Source organism: Eumetopias jubatus, unplaced genomic scaffold (assembly GCF_037043125.1).
Source record: "Eumetopias jubatus isolate StellerSeaLion01/CBP00866 unplaced genomic scaffold, mEumJub1_p1.0 scaffold_9, whole genome shotgun sequence".
NCBI lineage: Eukaryota > Metazoa > Chordata > Mammalia > Carnivora > Otariidae > Eumetopias > Eumetopias jubatus.
Window position 1 is genome coordinate 76439219 of NW_028274815.1, and position 20828 is coordinate 76460046.

The following is a 20828-nucleotide window of genomic DNA, read 5'->3' on the forward strand; positions in this document are numbered from 1 at the left end:
TCATGATCCTGGGGTTTTGGGATCAAGCCCCGCATTGGGCTCCGTGCTCAGTGGGGCTTCTCCCTCTGCCCTTCCCCCTGCTTGTGCTCGCTGTCTGTTTCTTTCTCTCTCTCTGACAAATAAAATCTTTTTAAAAAATTAATAAATAAAAATAAAAAGCGTTTTATCATACCTGCGTTTTAGATTTTGGCAGTTGTATTTTTTCTGTTGCTGTTGTTATTATCTGTGTTTTTAGTGTTACTAACAAAATGACTTCTTTGGTCAGTTGTGGATTTTGCCATGTGCTGCTTAGCCATTGTCCGTTCAGTTATGTTGATTATTTTCAGCAGTAACATTCACGGCTAGATCAAAACATCCTCCAGGTCAAACACAACCCACTTCTTGCCAGAGTTCCTCTTCCTTCTCACCCCCACCCCTACCCTTCCCACCAAAGACTGGTCCCAAGAGGAAAGGAGCAGTGGACTCTTCTGGGCAGTGGGTTCTGGAGCCTCAGAACACCTAGGCACTCTTCCTAGCAACTAATTTAAATCCACTCTACCACAGTTTCACCTTTTCTCCTTTTTTCAGTTGGCTGAAACCCCAACTCATTCATTGCCCTGTATTCTCTGACTTGTCATCTCTTCCTAGGCTTGTTGTTGAAGAGAGGTTTCCTGTGGCCTCTCCATTCCTCTCCCTCACCCCAGCCTTCTCCAGCCTCAGCCACCCCACTCCCATCAGCCCAGGACCATGGCCAGCAGATGGTTTCCGATGCCTTTGGGAGGTGGGCAGCAATTCAAGGGAGTCCTGGCCACAAAGGACTGATAGGAAAGGCCCTTGGAAACCTGGGAGTGAACTCAATTTCAAGATACAAAGTTTCCAGAAACTTTGAAATCACAGGTACTTAACATTTTGAGCGCTGTTTATAAATCTTAAAATTACCTTGTGAGTTTAGGGATCATTTATACCTTGATGAACTTGCTCTATTACCTTGGACTGTTCTTGTTCTGCGTAGAGCTGTAAAAGCCTGAGAGGGAGGAGGGGGTACCTATATAGGAACTTTCTGGATTCTGGGTAAGGCTGGGAGATGGTAGTGGTCATATCCTCAGGAAACAAAAATTATCTTCCTGAATTTTTCTCATTTCCAATTTCTAGCCTTCAGTTACACTTCAGGACCATCTGTACCACTATCTTCCATGGTCCACTAGTGTGTCGGGGGACCTGGGCAAACCCCCATCTTGTGCTCTGTGCCCTGTGTCCCATGCCTAGACTGGACGGGGAGTTCTGGCTCCTGGCTGGCACAGCGCCTCATGCTCATGACAGCTTTGCTGAAATGAATCAGTCATTTGGTTTCTTCCTCTCTCCCACCACAAGCCCCGAATAAGCTGAAAGGGTTGAGAATGGGAGCAGGGGACCAGGGGGTAGTAAGGGAGGTGGGTAGTCGCACTGAGGGTCAGAGAAGCTTAGGAAGAACTCAGAAGGAGTAGTCAGTCTTCAGAGCTCAGACTGAGAAGAAATTTCCTTTAAGAGAAAGAAGTGAAATAAACAAAAGAAAACTGGAATGACTTCAAGGAGAGGGAAAAGAGAAATGGTGAGATCCAAGCTGGTCACTGAGGAATGTACGTGTCCTCAGAGCCCTTGACCTCTGCCCAGGCAGAGGAAGAGGAGGCTGATGGCAGAAGGAGACTTCAGGTTGCCTAGGCCCCCCTCCAGGAGGGCTTCTCAGTCTGTAGGCATCTTCATTGTACCCCGCCTCTTCACTGGCTCATCGGGCAGCGTCAGGGAAATGGGGAGAAGGGCTCAGATTGCCCCTTCCAGGAAGAGTGCTTTGGGTGAGTGTCCTAGCAAAAAGGAATAAGTACAAGGTGCTTACCTTCCACAAAGAGGTGGAGGTGATTGAACACTTTGGGAGGCTCAGCAGAGCGAAATCACCAAGGAGCAGGCAGAGCGCAGGGGAGGTGCTGCTGGAGAGGGTGGGGCTCATCTGGGGGGAGGGCCTGACTTTGCACCTTGCACAAGGGCATGAGGTGTGGGCCAGATGCTGTTGTCCAGAGGATCTCTGGTCCGGACCCAACTCATTCCTTACCCTGTGACCCTGTCACACACCAGGCCTTCATTAGCCTGCTCTGGAGCGGCCATGGACAAAGCTCACGTGCACCTTACTCTTTCCCGCTGGGCTTCAGAGGTAGCCACAAGGAACAGGACAGTGAGTTGCACACAAAACGGGGTACAACTGAGTACCCTGAAAGGTTTAAGCAGGTGGGTGTTGCTCCCCTTCTCCCTAGGCTAGGTGCCCCTAGGGAAACCCAGTTTTTTTCACAGCCATTGTTGCCTGAGAATGACGTTGGTTTAATCCATTCCTCATTCTTTGGTGTGGTTGGAAGTGAACAATGGCAAGCATTTTTATAAGCTTTGAGCTGAGTGTGCTATTCATCAGCTGTAATTTATTTTATCAACCCCTTTTCAGTGAAGTATGGCCCTCCCAAGTAAGAAGTGCGCGCTTTTAACTCCTATGAAATGCTTATTTGTTTTTATTCATGTTGGCTGTATCCATTTTTAAAATTAGGGGAAAATCTACATCTATTTACCCAGTGATTTGAGGTGGGCCCACATTTTTTAAATTATAGCTTTTTTAACTTTAAAAATAACGTTTTTTCAAAAATATATCTTTTCTTTAAAATGAAAACAAAAGCTCTGCCGGATGTTTTCTGGTTTTGTGATGGGTCACCAGGAAAACATTTACGTCGGACGTCTGACTGCATGTGGGGGGGTCTTGGTCTTGGGGAGCTGGGTCTACAGGAACTTTGGGGAATCCAGGCCATTTGTTCCCTATGGAAAGGGCTAGAAAATTAAGAAAAAGCAAATTACTAATATTTGAAAGGTTTTTCCCCCAACTATTTTTAGAATTTCAAGTGGTGTTTTTATCCTTTCCCTTCTGACCTGGAAAATGTTTGCGCCTCCAGACAGAAAGGGCTCTGTGGTCAGCTGTTCAGATGATTTTTACCTCTTGCCACCTCTCTGCCCAGAGAGCTGATGAGGAAGCGGGGAGCTAGGGATTGCCTTGCAGAAAAAATATGAAAGGAGATGAGCTTCTTCTCATCTGCCTGGAATAGAGACGTAGGCCCCTGTTGCCTGATGAGCTGAACAGTTCCATCCATCCACCCACCGAACTGTTGACGTGGAGAGACTTCACCACAGGGACTTTTTACAGTTGTGTAAGGTTGCAGACTATTCCAGGGGTAAGGCTGGGCTCCTCAACCTCAGCCCTGTTGACATTTGGGGGAGGTATCATGTGCCTCGTAGGGTGGTTCGCAGCATCCCTGGCCTCCACCCACTCCATTCCAGCAGCCCCATCTCCCCTGACTTGTGACAACCAGAACTGTGTCCGGACATTAACAGATGTCTCCTGCAGGGCAATATCATCTCTGGTTGAGGTTGAGAACCACCAGATGGAGGGAAGCCATAAGTGATGTTGCGGCCCCAGAGACTAGGTGAGAGCGGAGGGAATGGGGTTTCCTGAGCCCAAGGAGAGCTGAACGGGACAGTGCAGCCACAGCCAGAACCTTGGTGACTCACGGGGGAAGTTGCAGGAAAGAAGTACCCAGCTTCTCTCTCTTTCTCTTTCTACCCTCCAGATTCTCAGCATCCCCTCCCCATTAGATGAATCCCGCCAGAAGCCAGGTGGTTGGGAACCTGTGTTGCGCAGTCCATAAAGGTCAGCCCGTGGGGGCACTGAATGGGGTGCAGAGGGACAAAGAACAGATGGGGGCACAAACAAAAGAATCAGTCTACTCATCCATCCATATAGTCATTCAACATGTATAGGCAGCTTAGCACAATGGTCAAGAACACAGGCTTATATGTGGCCCCTACCATCTCACCTGTGTGATCCTGATCAAGTGACTTCTGTAACCCTCAGTAACCTCAGGCACAGAATGGCAGCAATAATTCTGTCTACATGTATGATCTGAGTCTTGCAATCTTGGAGGTTTCCTGTTGGGGAAACACAAGTCCTAAGTAAATTGTTCAGTACATGGCTGTAATCAAGTACCAAGTGGATGGTATCTGCTGTGTGCCCAGTGCTGTTTTATGGATGATCCTAGGAAAAGCAAAGACATAGGGCTCGGCCACAGAAGGCCCTCTCTCACCGTCTGTCAGCACACTGAGTGCTGTTCAGATCTATGAGCAGAGAAAGGTCACAGGGGGCTGGAAAAATCTAGACCACAGGACCTGAATTGGGTCCTGAGGGATGAGTAGGCTAAGTCAGGATGAGAGAGGATCTATCAGACAGTGGGGATGGTGAGCAAACCAGAGCCATAAGAGTTGGAGGGAAGGAGAAGACCCAGAGAGCTCCGGGGGGAGACTGGTGATTGGACAGCTTTGATAGAAGGTCTCGGTGCTTCTGTCTGTGAAGATGAGGGGCTGGCTCAGGACCCATCGCCTTCCTCAGTAGTCGGATGTAGGAGTCATAAACTCACGGCTAGGGGCGCCTGGGTGGCTCAGTCGTGGGGCGTCTGCCTTCGGCTCAGGTCATGGTCCCAGGGTCCTGGGATCAAGCCCCGCATCGGGCTCCCTGCTCAGCGGGAGGCCGGCTTCTCCCTCTCCCACTCCCCCTGCTTGTGTTCCCTCTCTCGCTGTGTCTCTCTGTCAAATTAATAAAAAATAAAAAAAAAAGAAATGTTTAAAAAAAATAAAAATAAAAATAAAAAATAAACTCATGGCTACAGGAGTGAGGTGGGAGGCGGTAGGACACACCGATGCCTCCTATAGGGCATGGCCATTGCTCTGCTCCAGGCACCTATTACCACGTTAAAATGCAGGCCGGGGACACCATGTGCTAATTAATTCTCTGAATTTTCAAAAGATGCTAGAAATTTGGATTTTTATGAGAAATCTCCTGGCTTTTAAAAAAACCATGTAAGCCATACCAGACTTGTGTGAAGACCAAACAGTCCATTTGCACCCCTGTCCAGATTTCTGACGGGCCCTTTGGGGCCTTAGAACCCTTGAGCTGTGTGTTTGGTTGGGTTCAGCCTCCTGTGTACTGTCTTTTAAGCTATAGCTCCCAGGGCTTGAAAAAGAAAAGAAAAAGAAGTAGGAAGAAGAGGGGTCCACCTGGGCCAGGTGAAGTCAGAGTTCCCCTCCAGACCACCATGGCAGGTTGGGAGTAGGAGGGACGGGCTGGCTGTAGCCTGGAGGCACCGGCTTGGAGCACCGAGTGGGTGGGCTGGAGTCTCAGTGCTGCCCGCGCTCCTAGCACTTGACCCAGCGTCCGCCGAGGCTGGGGCTGGAGCTGCCCTTGAGAGCACTGACCAGCACATTTGGTTCTTGGATGAAATTTTTTAAATACTCAGATAAAGTACAGAGACTAATATCGCGAATACCCATGTTCCCACATGCAGCCTTCCTGCTGGGTTCTTCAAAACTAGAGATGCTGCCCCTTTTCTTTCCTTAGGACACAGACCTTCCTCTGGGCCATTTGCCTCGGGTAAGGGTCGTCTGGGAGCTCTGTCTAGTGGTAAAGGCTGACACAGTGACCTCTGGGAAAGCCCTGAAGTCCTGTCACTGATTGCCATGCCAGGAAATCGCACCTCTGAGTCCTGGCTCTGCGGGCCCTGAGGAGCAGAGAGCCACGGGCTCCAGGGTAGAGGGCCGGGAGAGGCCGGGGGGCAGAGGGGCCCTGGCAGCCTCAGGAAGAGGCGAACCGCAGAGTCAGCAGTCGAACCAAGTGGTGGTCCACACTTGTTTCTCATGACTAAGTAAAATACAGGCTCTTGCTCTGCTGAGGGGAAGTGAAGAAGTCTGTGGAGAAGACCAGAAATAATGACGTTGTCTGGAAACAGCCTAGTGCATCCTTAAAATATTTTCCTCAGAAAAAAGAAGATGCAGTAATACTCCCTTACTCCAACACTGCCGTTGCCTCCCCGGGCCTGCTCCAGACAGGCTCTCCAGCTTCGCCTCAAGTTCCACTGGCAGGCGCCCCTCCTCGGGGTCAGACCTGTGCTACCCGCTCCTCCCTTCCGCCCCAGCTGTGCGTGGCCCCTTATCCTCAGCCTGCCCAGTTTTCCCTCCATGAAGCTCCCTCCTCCCACTCCCCACACTTTTTTTCTTTTCTGTTCTTTCATTACTGCTACTAATGATATCATCAGTCCCTGTCATACACCATCTTGGACTATTTCCTGACCCTTCATGTGTCAGCTCACTGCTGACTACACTCCTCTCTCAGAGAGAAGGGACTGGGGTTTTCCTCATGTTCCTCATAGTGCCCCTCCCACACATACACACACAGCAGGTGACAATAAGTACTATGGGCAGATAGAAGCTTGAATTGATGGGTGAATGGGTGGACGGAAAGATGGTTGGATGGCAAGGTTGAGGGAGTTCCATGAATGCCTGGAACAGGATGCTCCAGAGCTAGGGGCAGGGAACACTCAACCCATCTCCATTTACTCAGCATTTACTGTGCTGACTTGGCCTCTCTTGGGAAGGAGACTTGACCAATGGCCTTAGTCTAGAAGGCATCTCCCCCCATGATAACTTTAGAATTAGACAGTGCACTTTCAATCCACGGTCTCAAGCTCAAGGTTGGCACCTGGAACAAGTCGACGTTGGCATTTTCATTTTCATCAGTGTGGTTGAGTCCCAAGCCTGGGACTTGAAGTGTATCCAGCACTGTGTGAAGCCTGCCTCTAGCTGCCAGCCCCAAGGCGGGCCTCATCACAGGAGTGGGAAAGAACATGGGCAGCAGGGCTGTGGGACTCCCCATGCTTGCCTCAGGAGTCTCAGCAAGTAAGGTCTTCGGTTAGCCAGGTGTCTGCCTTGACAGAAGAGCCCCATGTGGTGGGGGCAGTAGCAAGAGGATGTCCACACTGCATCAGCCCAGAAGCTGGACCACCCAAGTTAATCATTCACAAGGGTAGAAGGCAAGGATTAACTAGTTCTTTTTTTTTTTTTTAAGATTTCATTTATTTATTTGAGAGAGACTGAGAGATAGAGAGCACGAGAGGGAAGAGGGTCAGAGGGAGAAGCAGACTCCCTGCTGAGCAGGGAGCCCGATGTGGGACTCGATCCCGGGACTCCAGGATCATGACCTGAGCCGAAGGCAGTCGCTTAACCAACTGAGCCACCCAGGCGCCCAAGGATTAACTAGTTCTAAATGCTGATTAGTTGGGTTTCCAACTCACTTCCAAATGACTGAATGCTAATCCCTCTTGTGTAGTAGGCCTACCACAGCCTAGAGCATGTACCTGCGTACCTCACCCACTTGAAGCCCTCCCGCAGGGGTCTAGGGCATATTTCACTCTCACCTTAGCTGTGTAGCCACTGGGGGGGGGGGGCGATGATTTATTCGCTTACACTGACTTCTTCCCTCACCTGATTCCTGCAACTCTTAGAATCCAGACCACTCCATTGAGCACCAGATGTCTCATTGCTGCCTGAGTTTTAGCTTTTCCTCCCCTCCCAGACCACCACTTTCTTGAGGACAGGAGATGTCAGCTCCTTGCCTTGCGTTCCCACAGTACTCAGCACAGTGCTGGCCACAGAGAAGACCCTAGGCACCTACTTTTTGACTCGTGAAGGGCCAGGCAGAGGCCTATCTCCTCCAGGAAGCCTTCTCAGGTGCCCTCCCAGCCACTGAGCAGCCGTGCACCTCTGCAGAGTCCTCCAGCACCTGAGGCCCGGGCCCTACAAGCAAGCATGAGGGCTCTAAGTGTTGGTCTAGGCTCAAGTGTTCTGCGAGCTCTTTCAGGGCACACAGTGTGCCCAGCGATCGGAACAAACTTGTACACATAGCAGATTTTTCAACTTCACAGTTTTACTGAGATATGCCATACACACACCACACAAGTCACCCCCTGGTTGTAGCTTATTTGTAGAGTTGTGCAACCATCGCCACAGTGTATTTCAGGCAGGCCCTTTTCATCACTGTGAGAAAGAACCCATGCTTCTCCCTGTATTCGTTTCCTGAGGCTGTGGTCACATAGCAAATTACCATAAACTTGGTGACCTAAAATAACAGCAATTTATGGCCTCATGAGGCCAGAAGTCCAAAATTAAGATGTCGGCAGGGCCACACTTCCTCTGGAGGCTCTAGGGAAGAATCTGGCTCTAAGGAATTCCTTGCCTCTTCCAGCCTCCAGAGGCCACATCCCTCCAGTCTTCTGGCTTCACATCACCTTCTCCTCTGTGTGTCGGGTGTCTTTCTGCTCTCTCTTATTAGGACATTGGCGATGGCATTTAAGGGCCGCCCAGATCATCTAAGATTATTTCCTCATCTCAGTACCTTTAACTAAATCACATCTGCAAAGACCCTTTTTCCAAGTAAGGTAACATTCACAGGTTCTGGGGGCCGGAAGCCATTTTTCAGCCTGCCACATTCCCCCTGCCCCCTGGCCCAACATAATTCACATACCACAAAATTCACCAAGTGAAAGCCTATGGATATATACGTTTTAGTATATTCACAAGGTTGTGTAACCGTCACCACTGTATAATTCCAGAACATTTTCATCATCAACCCAAAAAAGAAACACTGTTTCTATCAGGAGTCATTCCTCAATCTCCCCATTCTCCAACCTGTGGCAACCATTAATCCAGTTTTTGTCTCTGTGATTTGCCTATTCTGGATATTTCACATAAACGGAATTATATAATACATGGTCTTTTTGTCTGGCTTCTTTCACTAAGCATCTTTTCAAGGTTCATCTGTGGTGTAGCCTGTATCAGTATTTCATTCCTTTTTATGACTAAATAATATTCCATTGTATGGATATACATTTTATTTATCCATCCCTTGGTTGATGGACATTTTGATTTTTTTCTGGATATTGGCTAGTATGAACATTCACAAGTACAAGTTTTTGTGCGGACGTATGGTTTTTGTTTCCCTTAAGTCTATGCCTAGGAGTGAGCAAAACTTCAAGACTATTTTCCAACGCAGACATCCCCACCAGCGGTGTCTGAGAGTTCCAACTTCTCCACATTTTCACTAAAACTTATTATCTGCCTTTTTTATTATAATTCTCCTAATGGTTGTGAAGTGGTATCTCACTGTGGTTTTGATTTGCATTTGCCTATTGGTTACTGATGCTGAGCATCTTTTCCTGTGCTTATTGGTCATTTGTGGATCTTCTCTGGAGAAATGTCTATTCAGATCCTTTGCACATGTGTTCATTGGGTTATCTTTTTTTTTCGTTTTTTTTTTTTTGTAAACTGCCCAGTTTATTATTATTATCATTATTTTTAGATGGCTACAAAGACAGCATGAGACCTCACACCTAGACTAGCTTTCCTGGTGGAAGGGCTTGGGTACAGACAGACAGCAGGGCTTCGGTTGTTTTTTTTTTTTTGTCTTGTATTTTTTTTTTTTTTTTAAAGAAGAAAGCAAAGAGGTTGACTGGGGTGGGCTGGGGGGGGCTTGCTAGAAGCTTCCATTTTTAAAAATTTTCCCCCTGAAAACAAATTAAAAAATCCCAATAACGGTAAAACCCCAAACAAACAAACAAAAAAAACAACAAAAAAGTGTCACGTACATAAAAGGTCCTTTTGGGAATGGGCAAGGGGTGGGATTTTTCTGGTCACTGACTTGAAATATATTTTTATTTTGAGTTTTGTCCTTCATGTTTTATGGAATAAAAAGTTCGGCCTTTTTATTGCATGAAACTAAAACTGGGACAGGTGGGGCGCTGAGGGGGAGCAGGGAGACGCCCCTCCCCCAGCTCCTGGGTAATGACACCTCACTTCTTGCATAACTTCTGGCATCTTCCCGCCTGAAATGCCGGCTCTCTCAGCATCTCGGAGAAGAGGAGGGGATCACATGCTCATCGTCATGCTTGGAGAATAATTGTCATTCTGGAAGGAGTGGAGGAAGTTCCCTCCTAGCTCACCGTCGTCCCGAGGGGTGCCTGGAGGGTTGCTAATGCCACTTATGTTGTTAGGAGAATTCTAACGATCCATTCATGTGGTGTGGCTCCATGCCGCCCATGCCTCCCCTCTTTTTATTTCATTTCAAGAGTGCTTTGTGTATTCTAAATATACGTCCCTTGTCAGATATGGGATTTGCAGATGTATGCTCCATCACTGTGAGTTGTCTTCACTTTATTAATGATATCCTTTGGGGCACAAAAGTTTGCAATTCTGATGAAGTCTAACCTTTCTTTTTGTTGCTTGGGCTTTTGATGTCTTACTTAAGAAACCATTGCCTAATCCAAGATCACAAAGCTTCACTTCTGTATTTTCTTCTGTGTGTTTCATAGTTTTAGCTCTTAAATGTAGGCCTTTGATCCATTTTGAGTCCATTTTTGTATATGCTCTGGGGTAGGTCCAACTTCATTCTTTTGCCTGTGGATGGATACCCAGGTGTCCCAGCTCTACTAGTTGAAAAAACTGTTTTTTCCCTATCATTGTTTTGGCACTCTTGTCACAAAAAAAAAAAACAAAAACAAAAACAAAAAAACACAATGGAATGTAAGTGTGAAGGTTTATTTCTGGAATCTCAGTTCTATTCCATTCATCTGTATACCTGTCCTTTTGCCAGCACCACACTGTCTTGATTACTGTAGCTTTGTAATAAGTTTTAAAACCAGGAAGTGTGAGTTCCAGTTCTGTGTGTTTTCCCAGATTTTTCAGCTGTTCTGGACATGCAGCAGATTCTTCAGAGGCACTGATTGCTTGGTCACTTGCTTTCTTGTTTCATTGATGGACTGGTGAACCTGTGAGAGCCTGGCTGTCTTGCATCGTTAGCTAAAAAAGTCCTCTCCCACTCTCTGCCTCCCTTCACAAGGCATTTGGCCAGTAGCGATCTGGGTTGTTCTGGCCAAGCCGTCCTAGTTCAGGGCAAAGTGATAAAAGAGGAGACTTGGTGGGGTACATCTGGCCCCTCAAGCAGATTTAAATCCAGCTAATTCTCTCCCCTCCCACATTCAGCTTCTTTCCCCTTCCTTCTTCATCTGGCAGAGTCAGTATTTGGACAGCTCTCATTTTCTCTGGATCCACTTATAGCCAAATTACACCAACACTCCCCTGTGCCTCTGTCATGCCCATCACTCTCCTGCCACTTCCTAAGCACGATTCATGACAAAATGGTACAGGATGGGGGACATCTGTCCTGTCAGGTGGGGCAAGTGCAGCAGGCCTTCCTGGTGGCATCATGAATAAAAGTGATAAAGCCAAGTGTGACTTCCGCATCTCCGTGGGCTGTTTCTCCATGGCCTCTCTGCAGGGAAGGGGCAGCTTCTGGGCTGAGGCAGACTGAGCTCACTGCCACCACTTCTCACTATACAAACTTGGATCCGTTCCCCATGAGCATAGCTTCCTCATTGGTTAAATAAGGATACCTCCCTGCTCATGTGGGAGCAGTAAGGGTTAGAAAGGCCAGTGTTCATTATTATCACCAGTAACCCTAGTTAACCATTTAGTGAATGCTTTCTTTGTGGCAGTCCCTGTGTTAGTGTTCAAACTGAATAAAGATGGGGGCAAAAGAAAAGATTTCATGACTTCTGGAGCCACACACAAGCTCAGCAGATGTGCTGAGCATCTGCTATGTGTTTAATCCTATGCTGGTCTTCATGTATATTTTCATTTCTTTGAGGTATGAGGTATGAAAGATGCTAATTAATTGTACCACCTCCCCATACAGATTCTAAACCATCTGAGAACTACACAGAGGAGTCAGGTAGAGATAAAAATAGAGATTATATTGTAGGTAAAGGCTGGACCAACACATGTCCAAGACCTACAGCCAAAAGACACACTTGCTTGCTTCTTCTCTCCCATCCCCGTCTTCTTTTTCTGTTGCCTGGGTTAAATCCTGGTTCCAGGGAGCAGAGGCACCAAGGGGCAGGGGTCCTGGGGGGTTGATTTGGGGATGGTGACATCAGTCTTGGGGCTGCTTCCATGATTCTAAGCTCTGCTGGGTGGGCTCCAGGTAGTAATACTGGCTCTGCTTCAGGGTCACCAGCCCTGCTTATCTCACTGAGAAGACCTATATGTCTGGAATGTTGGTGCTAATTCTCCAAATCTGTGCTCTGCAGGCACCATGAAACATTTTGCCCATTCTGACTATTTATATCTACTTAAAGCATTGTGACTATATACAAGTAGCTTAATCTGAGCCCAGGGTTCCTCACCTGTGAAGTAGGGATGGCAATACCCAACCCATAAGATGTCAAAGGAGTGAACAGAACGTACTTGGTTAGGGCCTGGCAATTAATAGGCCTGGGGGGCAGAGGGGGCATCCTACTTGGCCCAGTTCAGTACCCTGAGAACTCAAGCTTTCAGTCCAGACTCTGAGCCTTCTCCCTGTGTGCTGAGCAGGTCTCTGTGGGGGCCAGCAGTCAGGGCCAGATCTATGTGCTCGAGTTGGAGTTGGGGATTAGGGAACGATGAGGCCTCAACAGAAGTGGGTCATCAAAAGGCCCTGGTGCATGGAGGGACCCAAAGAGGTTCATTTTGTGGAAGTATTGCAGTCCTGTGTCTCAGACCTCCTCCAGGTTGGGAGTGGGAGGCCTCGGGTTGTTAGCAGAAGTGTCAACACCCAGAGCCTCTCTTCAAACCCATATTTAGGACTGTCTAAGGCAAAATCATAAAGTAAGCAATGGTTTCCCCAAGGCACCTGCTTCCTCTTTCTGCACCCCATTCTACTCTTTCCACACCCTTTTCCAGCCAGCGAGAAAGACGACGGTCTGAAAAACAAATTCGAAGACAGAGGGCAGCAAAATATGAGTCAAATCCAGTTTGCCACCTGCTGTTGTACAGCCTATGAACTACAAGTGGTCATTATGTTTGTAAATGGTTGGGAAAAAAAATCAAAAGAAGAATATTTTATGACATGTGAAAACTCTATGAAATTCAAATTTTATTGGAACATAAATAAAGTTTCCATATTGTCCGTGGCTGCTTTCAGCAGAGTTGAGGGGTTGTGACAGAGACTTGAAGACCCCCAGGGTCTAAAATATTTATTCTCTGACCTTTTAAGAAAAAGTTTGCTGATGCCCTGCTCTAAAATGGTAAGAGGTTTAGGTGTCATGTGGCCATCAGGATTTGCCTTGAGAGGGAGGGGCAAACAAGTGGAGCTCAGGCATTGTGGCAGGCCTGCAGAGGAGACACTGGGTCTTTCCTGAGATCCTTCCAGTTACACTAGATGGGCTGACGGGAGCTAAATGTCTCATCTTGCAGGTGGGCTTGCTTCTGACCACACAGGGATGGGGGGCATGAAATGGTGCTGTTTGGGCCTCTGACTCCTTCCAGCAGAATGAAATGAATTAATAACCTCTGAGGAGCCTATCCCAGCAGCCTCCCTGCAGGCTGGTGGCCATGATTTGACCTGAGCACCTTCCCATTGCCAGAGTCCTACAGAGCCTCCCTGGGCTGGCCCTGAGCAGCACATTCACCGCTCGCCTCTCTCTCGTTTCCACAGAATTTGCCTTCTGCCAGGTGGACGCTTCAATTGCACTGCCTCTGGCCCTGGCTGTGCTGTGTGACCTGCTGCAGCAGTGGGACCAGCTGGCCCCTGGACTCCCAGTCCTGCTGGGATGGCTGCTGGGAGAGGGTGATGATTTCGTGGTCCGCGTGGAAAGCATGCATCAGGTAATCCTAGGGTCTCAGGGCAGTGGCGGTGGAATCAGATTGGTGGCCTGAACCCACTAGATGCAGCTCATCAGGCTTACGTAGGCTTCACATGCCCGCTGAAAGTGTCCTTTGGATGCTCACATACAGATCAATAACCAATTAGGAAAGTCTCCAAATGACCACAGCAGCCTGCTAGATGCTGCTGGGGGATGCTGGGGCAGCTCTCAAGCTGACTTCTGGGGTTCCAGTGGGGTTCCAGTCTTCAGATCACCAGGGGAGAGGACTTTGAAAGAGCCTCCTGGGTTTCTGAAGCTGGTGGGCATTCCCTACCCCCTACACTCTCTGACGGCCCAGCTAAAGCCAGCAACCATGGCTGCTCCACACCCAGGACACCCCTTGATTGCCTGGCCCTAGTGGCCAAGGGAGCTGGCATCTTGAACTCCACAGGAAGGTAGTGATCAGGAAGACAGTTCTTGGCAGTCTGCCACCCCCAGGGCACTGCACAGACAGCAGACTGAAACACAACCCCAGTCTTCATGGGAAAAAAGGCTGTTTGTATAGCCTGGAACTTCAGCCTGAGGGACAGGCTTCAGGTTTCCCACACATTTAGAGGCTCAGAAGGCGTTCCTAGGGAACACAATCAGGAAGTGACATCCTTGCATGCCCCCTTGGCCTTGCTAAAGCTCCATGAGACTTCCCGGAAAAAAGCTAATATATTCATCTGGAGCCCCAATTTTTGCAACAGTTGCCCAGGGGACACCTCTACATCTCCTGGTCTGGAGGCCAGCAAGGATTACAATTGCCATCCCACAGTACTATATATATTTTAAAAGCTGCTGCCAAAGGGTCTGGCTTCCAGTCAGCCTGAAAGCAGGTGCTAAATGAGATTCCTCCCCTTGGAACACTGACCGGTCTTGGCACACCCTCAACAATGGGGACATAATAAAAATAAATCAGGCGGTTTAGACAATCAGAAAGGTTCAAGAGACAACCAAGAACTAGAGCAAGGTTGAAGGAGAAATTTCATCACCCACAAGGCCACCCACTCCTTCAAGACTGAGAGAGGTGGCTGCTTTGCCTAATACATAGAAGCAAACAGAGTCAAGCAAAATGAGGAAACAGAAATATGTTCCAAATGGAAGAAAAGACAAAACCTCAGAAAAAGACCTTAGTGATGTGGAGATAAGGAATCTACCTGGTAAAGAATTCAAAGTAATGGCATAAAGAAGCTCACTGGGATGTCTGTGTGCCTCAGCCGGTTAAGCGTCTGCCTTCAGCTCAGGTCATGATCTCAGGGTCCTGGTATCGAGTCCCACATCGGGCTCCCTGCTCAGGGCAGAGTCTGCTTCTCCCTCTTACTCTCCCTTTGTGCTCTCCCCCCTTTCTCTCTCTCAAATAAATCGATAAAAATCTTAAAAAAAAAAAAAAAAGAAGAAGAAGAAGCTCACTGAGCTTGGGAGAAGAAACGATGAACACAGTGAGAGCTTCAACAAGGAGAAAATATAAGAAAGTGCCAAATAGAAGGCACAGAGCCAAAGAATACAATAACTGGCTGAGAAACACTAGAAGGGCTCAACAGCAGACTAGATGAAACAGAAGAATGGATCAGCGAGCTGGAAGACAAAGCAATGGAGCTCATCCAGACAGAGCAGCAAAAAGGAAAGCAAATTTTAAAAATGAAGATAACTTAAGAGAGCTATGGGACAGCATCAGGTGGAATGACATTCACACCATAGGGATCTGAGAAGGAGAAGAGAGAAAGGGACAGAAAACTAATTTGAAGAAACAATGGCTGAAAACTTCCCTAGCTGGAAAAGGAAACAGAAATCCAGGCCCAGGGAAGCCCAAAGAATTCCAAAGAAGATGAACCTAAAGAGATCTACACCAAGACACATCATATTTAAAATGTCAGAAATTAAAGAGAGAATCTTAAAAGCAGCAAGAGAAAAACAAATTATTACATACAAGGGAAACCCCGTAAGGCTGTTGGCAGATTTCTCAGCAGTAATTTTGCAGGCCAGAAGGGAGGGGCATGACATACTCAAAACCTTCCAACCAAGAATACTGTACCTGGCAAGGTTATCATTCAGAATGGAAGGAGAGATAAAGAGTTTCCCAGACAAGCAAAAACTAAAGGAGTTCGTCACCACTAACCTGGGCTTAGAAATGTTAAAGGACTCCTTTAAGTTGAAAAGAAATGGCACTAATTAAGATGGGATGAAAGGAACCCTGACTGCCGCCCCATCCAACGCCCCTGACCAACAGGAAGTAGCTATGATCGGTCGTCACCCTTCTTCCTAACAGGAGTTAGGGTTACCTCTTCAGAGAGGGGAATGATGAAGGATAGCTGGAAGGCAGACAGGCAGGGACAAGCAACACACACCCACCCCCCCGCCCAGCCCTAAGGAAATCACCCTTAAAAGGATTTTACACCACCCTGGAAGGAACCCTCTACCTTTTCCCATATGATAGATAGGTGACAAAAATCTGACTGGATGACAGGTGCAGGGAGGGTTAATCAGATTAAAACAGCCTGCCAACAAGCCCATAAATAAACCCCTAAACTTAGAAACTCCAGTGGCCACTCCCTCAGGTCCCCTCCCACCTTGGGAGCTTTGTACTATCTCTTTGCTATCGCTCAATAAACCTTGCTTTGCTGCCCACCCAAAAAAAAAAAAAAAAAAAAAGCAAGCGAGAAATGGCACTAATTAATAAGAAGAAAACATATGAAAGTAAAAATCTATATTAGGTAACTATATAGTAAAGATAGTAGATTAATCACTTCCAAAGCTACTTTGAAGGTTAAAAGAAAAAATGAACTAAAACTACAATAATTAAGGGAAACATAAAAAGATGTAAAATGTGACATCAAAAACATAAAATGGAGTAAAAATGTAGAGCTCTGGGATATGTTCAAATTTAAGTTGCTATCAACTTAAAATAGACTGTTATAGGATGACATGTGAACCTCACAGCAAACACAAAGAATATGTATGTATGTAATATGTATGTAAATGCACAATGAAAATGAGAAAGGAATCTAAACACTAAAGAAAGTCATCGAACCACAAGAGAAGAAGAAAGGAACATACAGGACCTACAAAACAGCCAGCAAATAGTTAACAAAAGGTCAATAAGCAGATACCTATCAATAATTACTTTAAATGTAAATGGACTAATTCTCCAATCAAAAGACATAAGAGTGGCTAAATGGATTTTAAAAAAAAAGATACATCTGTATACTGCCTGCAAGAGACTTCATAAGTAAGGACACATGCAGCCCAAAAGTGAAGGGATGGAGAATTACATCCCATGCAGATGGAAACAAAAAGAAAGCTGGTATAGCGATACTCATATCAGACAAAATAGACTTTAGAAGGAAGACTGTAATAAAAGAGAAAGAGGGCCACCATATTAATAAAAGGGTCAATCCAGCAAGAATATATAACATTTATAAATATTATACAGCCAAAATAGGAGCACCAAAATATATAGAGCAAATAATAACAGACCTAAAGGGAGAAATTACGAGTAATGCAATAATAGTAGGGGACTTTAACATCCCACTTACATCAGTGGATAGGTCATCCAAACAAAATTAATAAGGAAATGTTGGCCTTAAACAATACATTAGACCACACAGACTTTAATAGGTATATACAGAACATCCCATCCAAAGCAGGAGAATACACGTTCTTCTCAAATGCACATGGAACATTCTACCGTATAGATCACATGTTAGGCCACAAAACAAGTCTCAATAAATACAAGATAAAAATCATGTCAAGCGTCTTTTCTGACCACAATAGTATAAAACTAGAAATCAATTACAAGAAGAAAACTGGAAAAACTACAAATACATGGAAATTAAACAACATGTTAACAATTGTTGGGTCATAGAAGAAATCAAAGGAGAAATTAAAACACCTAGAAACAAATGAAAACAGAAACACAATATAACAAAATCTATAGGATGTAGAAAAAGGGGTTCTAAGAGGGAAGTTCAAGTGATAAATGCCTATTATCAAGAAACAAGAGGGGCGCCTGGGTGGCTCAGTCGTTAAGCGTCTGCCTTTGGCTCAGGTCATGATCCCAGGGTCTTGGGATCGAGCGCCACATCAGGCTCCCTGCTCCGCGGGAAGCCTGCTTCTCCCTCTCCCACTCCCCCTGCTTGTGTTCCCTCTCTCGCTGTCTTTCTCTCTCTGTCAAATAAATAAATAAAATATTAAAAAAAAAAAAGAGAGAAACAAGAAAGATCTCAAATAAACAACCTAACTTTATACCTTAAGGGACCAGAAAAAGAAGAACAAACAAAACCCAAAATTAGGAGGAGGAAGGAAATAATAAAGATAAGAGTGGAAATAAATGAAATAGAGACTAAAAAGACAATAGAAAACATCAATGAAACTAAAAGCTGGTTCTTTGAAAAGATAAACAAAATAGACAAACCTTTAGCTAGACTGACCAAGAAAAAGAGAGGGCTCAAATAAAAATCAGAAAGGAAAGAGGAGAGGTTACAACTGATACCACAGAAATACAAAGGATCATAAGAGACTGTTGTGAATTGGATGTGCTAAGGATGTGTCTTGGGGCAGGTGGAAGGGAGATGAGAGGTATATGTAGGAAGACAGGGAAGCACTTCCCTCTCACTCTGTACTTCTGAAACAAACATTTCACTAAATAATACTTTATAATACATGGTGCTGATGTTTCTGAACCATTGTATCTTACTATTTTTAACTGGTTGCAATCCATATTGATTTCATGACCTCTTTTTTTTTAAGATTTTATATATTTGACAGAGACACAGCGAGAGAGGGAACACAAGCGGGGGGGTGGGAGAGGGAGAAGCAGGCTTCCCGCTGAGCAGGGAGCCCAATGTAGGACTCGATCCCAGGACCCTGGGACCAGGATCTGAGCCAAAGGCAGACGCTTAATGACTGAGCCACCCAGGCGCCCTGATTTCATGACCTCTTAAACATTACAACTTGCAGTATGAAAACCACTCTTCCATAGACCTACCCACTTGGTCATTGAATGCAGTTGACTAGCAACTATTGTGCATTTTTGTGTAAAGGTTATGGAGAAACACCTTTTTAAAAAATAATATGATTCTAAAAACTGGTTCATAAAACTGAAGCTTTAGGGGAATTTCTTTACATTTTCTCCTCTGTTAAATTGAGCCTTGAGATGACAGGGGCTGTTTATTCATTTATCATTGTGTTGCCAATACTTAACACAGTGCTTTGCTCATGGTGGATACTTAATAAATAATGAGTGAATGAATGGTTTGATGAACGTTAGTACAGTACTCTTGTTCGAATCATTTTTCTGAAATACTGCAAGGTATTTCTAAGATAATTCTTGTTTATAATGAATTTAGAGAGAAATAAATTTGTGAAGGATAAAAAAAAGAGACTACTGTGAGCAATTATATGCCAACAAACTGGACAACTGAAAAGGAATGAATAAATTCCTAAAAACTTGCAATCTTCCAAGACTGAATCATAAAGAAATAGAAAATCTGAATAGACCAGTGAAGAAAAAATAAATAAAAAATAAAAGGGGGGGAAGCCCCCCCGCAAACAGAAATCCAAGACCAGACGGCTTCACCAGTAAATTCTACCAAACATTCAAGGATTTAATACCTACCCTTTCAAACTCTTCCAAAAAATTGAAAAGGAGGGACTGCTTCCAAACTCATTTTACAAGGCCAGCACTACCCTGATACCAAAACCAGATAAGGACACAACAACAACAAAAAAAAGAATGAAAGAAAATTATAGGCCAATATCCCTGATGAACATAGATGCAAAATCCTCAACTATTAGCAAATGGAGTTCAACAACACTTTAAAAGTATCATATACCATAATCCAGCGGGCTTTATTCCAGGGATGCAAGGGTAATTCAACATCTACAAATCAGTCAATGTGATACACAATATTAACAAAATAAAAGATAACAATCATGATCATTTCAATAGATGCAGAAAAGCATTTGACAAAATTCAACATCCATTTATGGTAAAAACAAAACAAAACCCTCAACAAAGTGGGTACAGAAGGTACATATCTTAATATAATGAAAACCATATATGACAAACCCAATGGATAAAAGCTGAAAATACTCAGTGGATAAAAGCTGAAAGCCTTTCCTCTAAGATCAGGAACAAGACAAAGATGCCTACTCTCACCACTTTTATGCAGCAGAGTCCTGGAAATGCTAGCCACAGCAATTACACAAGAAAAAGAAATAAAAGGCATATAAATTGGAAAGGAAGAAGTAAAATTGTCACCGTTTGCAGATGACATGACACTATATATAGAAAACCCTAAAGACTCTACCAAAAAAACTTTTAGAATTAGTAAATGAATTCAGTAAAGTTGTAGGATACAAAATCAATGTACAAAAATCTGTTGCATTTCTATACACTAATAACAAACTATCAGAGAAATCAAGAAAACAGTCCCATCTACAATTGCATAATACACACACACACACACACACACACACACACACACACACACACACACACCCCTAGGAATACATTTAACGAAGGAGGTAAAAGACCTTATTAAACCATAAGATATTGATGAAAGAAATTAAAGAAGACACAAACAAATGGAAAGATATTCCATGCTCTTGGATTGGAAGAATTAATATTGTTAAAATATCCATCTGCCCAAAGCAGTCTACAGATTCAATGCAAACCCCATCAAAATTCCAGTGGTGGGTGCCTGGGTGGCTCAGTCATTAAGCATCTGCCTTCAGCTCAGGTCGTGATCCCAGAGTCCTGGGATCGAGTCTCACATCAGGCTCCCTGCTCAGCGGGAAGCCTGCTTCTCCCTCTCCCACTCCCCTTGCTTGTGTTCCTGCTCTTGCTGTGTCTCTCTCTGTAAAATAAATAAATAAAATCTTTTTAAAAAAAAATTCCAATGGTATTTTTAACAGAACTAGAACATGTATTCTAAAATTTATAGGGAACAACCAAAGACCCCAAACAGCCAGAACAGTCTTGAGAAAGAAGAACAAAGCCAGAGGTATTATGTGCCTTGACTTCAAACTATACTACAAAGCTATGGTAATCAAAACAGTATGGCACTGGCACAAAAACAGACATACAGATCAGTGGGACAGAACAGAGAGCCCAGAAATAAACCCATGTATATGTATATGGTCAATTAATTTTTGACAAAGGAGGCAACAATATACAATGAGGAATGGATAGTCTCTTCAATAAATGATATTGGGAAAACCGGACAGCTACATGCAAAAGAATGA

General features: G+C 45.1%; 1 protein-coding gene across 5 annotated transcripts in view; it reads left to right on the forward strand.

Annotated features, from left to right (window-relative positions):
- THADA (THADA armadillo repeat containing) overlaps positions 1 to 20828 on the forward strand; it is a 322099-nt gene that overhangs the window by 296972 nt on the left and 4299 nt on the right. For 3 of the 5 annotated variants that reach the window (XM_028103861.2, XM_088026548.1, XM_088026547.1), the window contains 2 exons: positions 628 to 876; positions 13394 to 13563. In XM_028103861.2, the coding sequence (XP_027959662.1) occupies positions 628 to 876; positions 13394 to 13563 (419 nt within the window). The remainder of the gene's footprint in view (positions 1 to 627; positions 877 to 13393; positions 13564 to 20828) is intronic. The other 2 variants (XM_088026549.1, XM_088026550.1) reach the window with 1 other exon arrangement.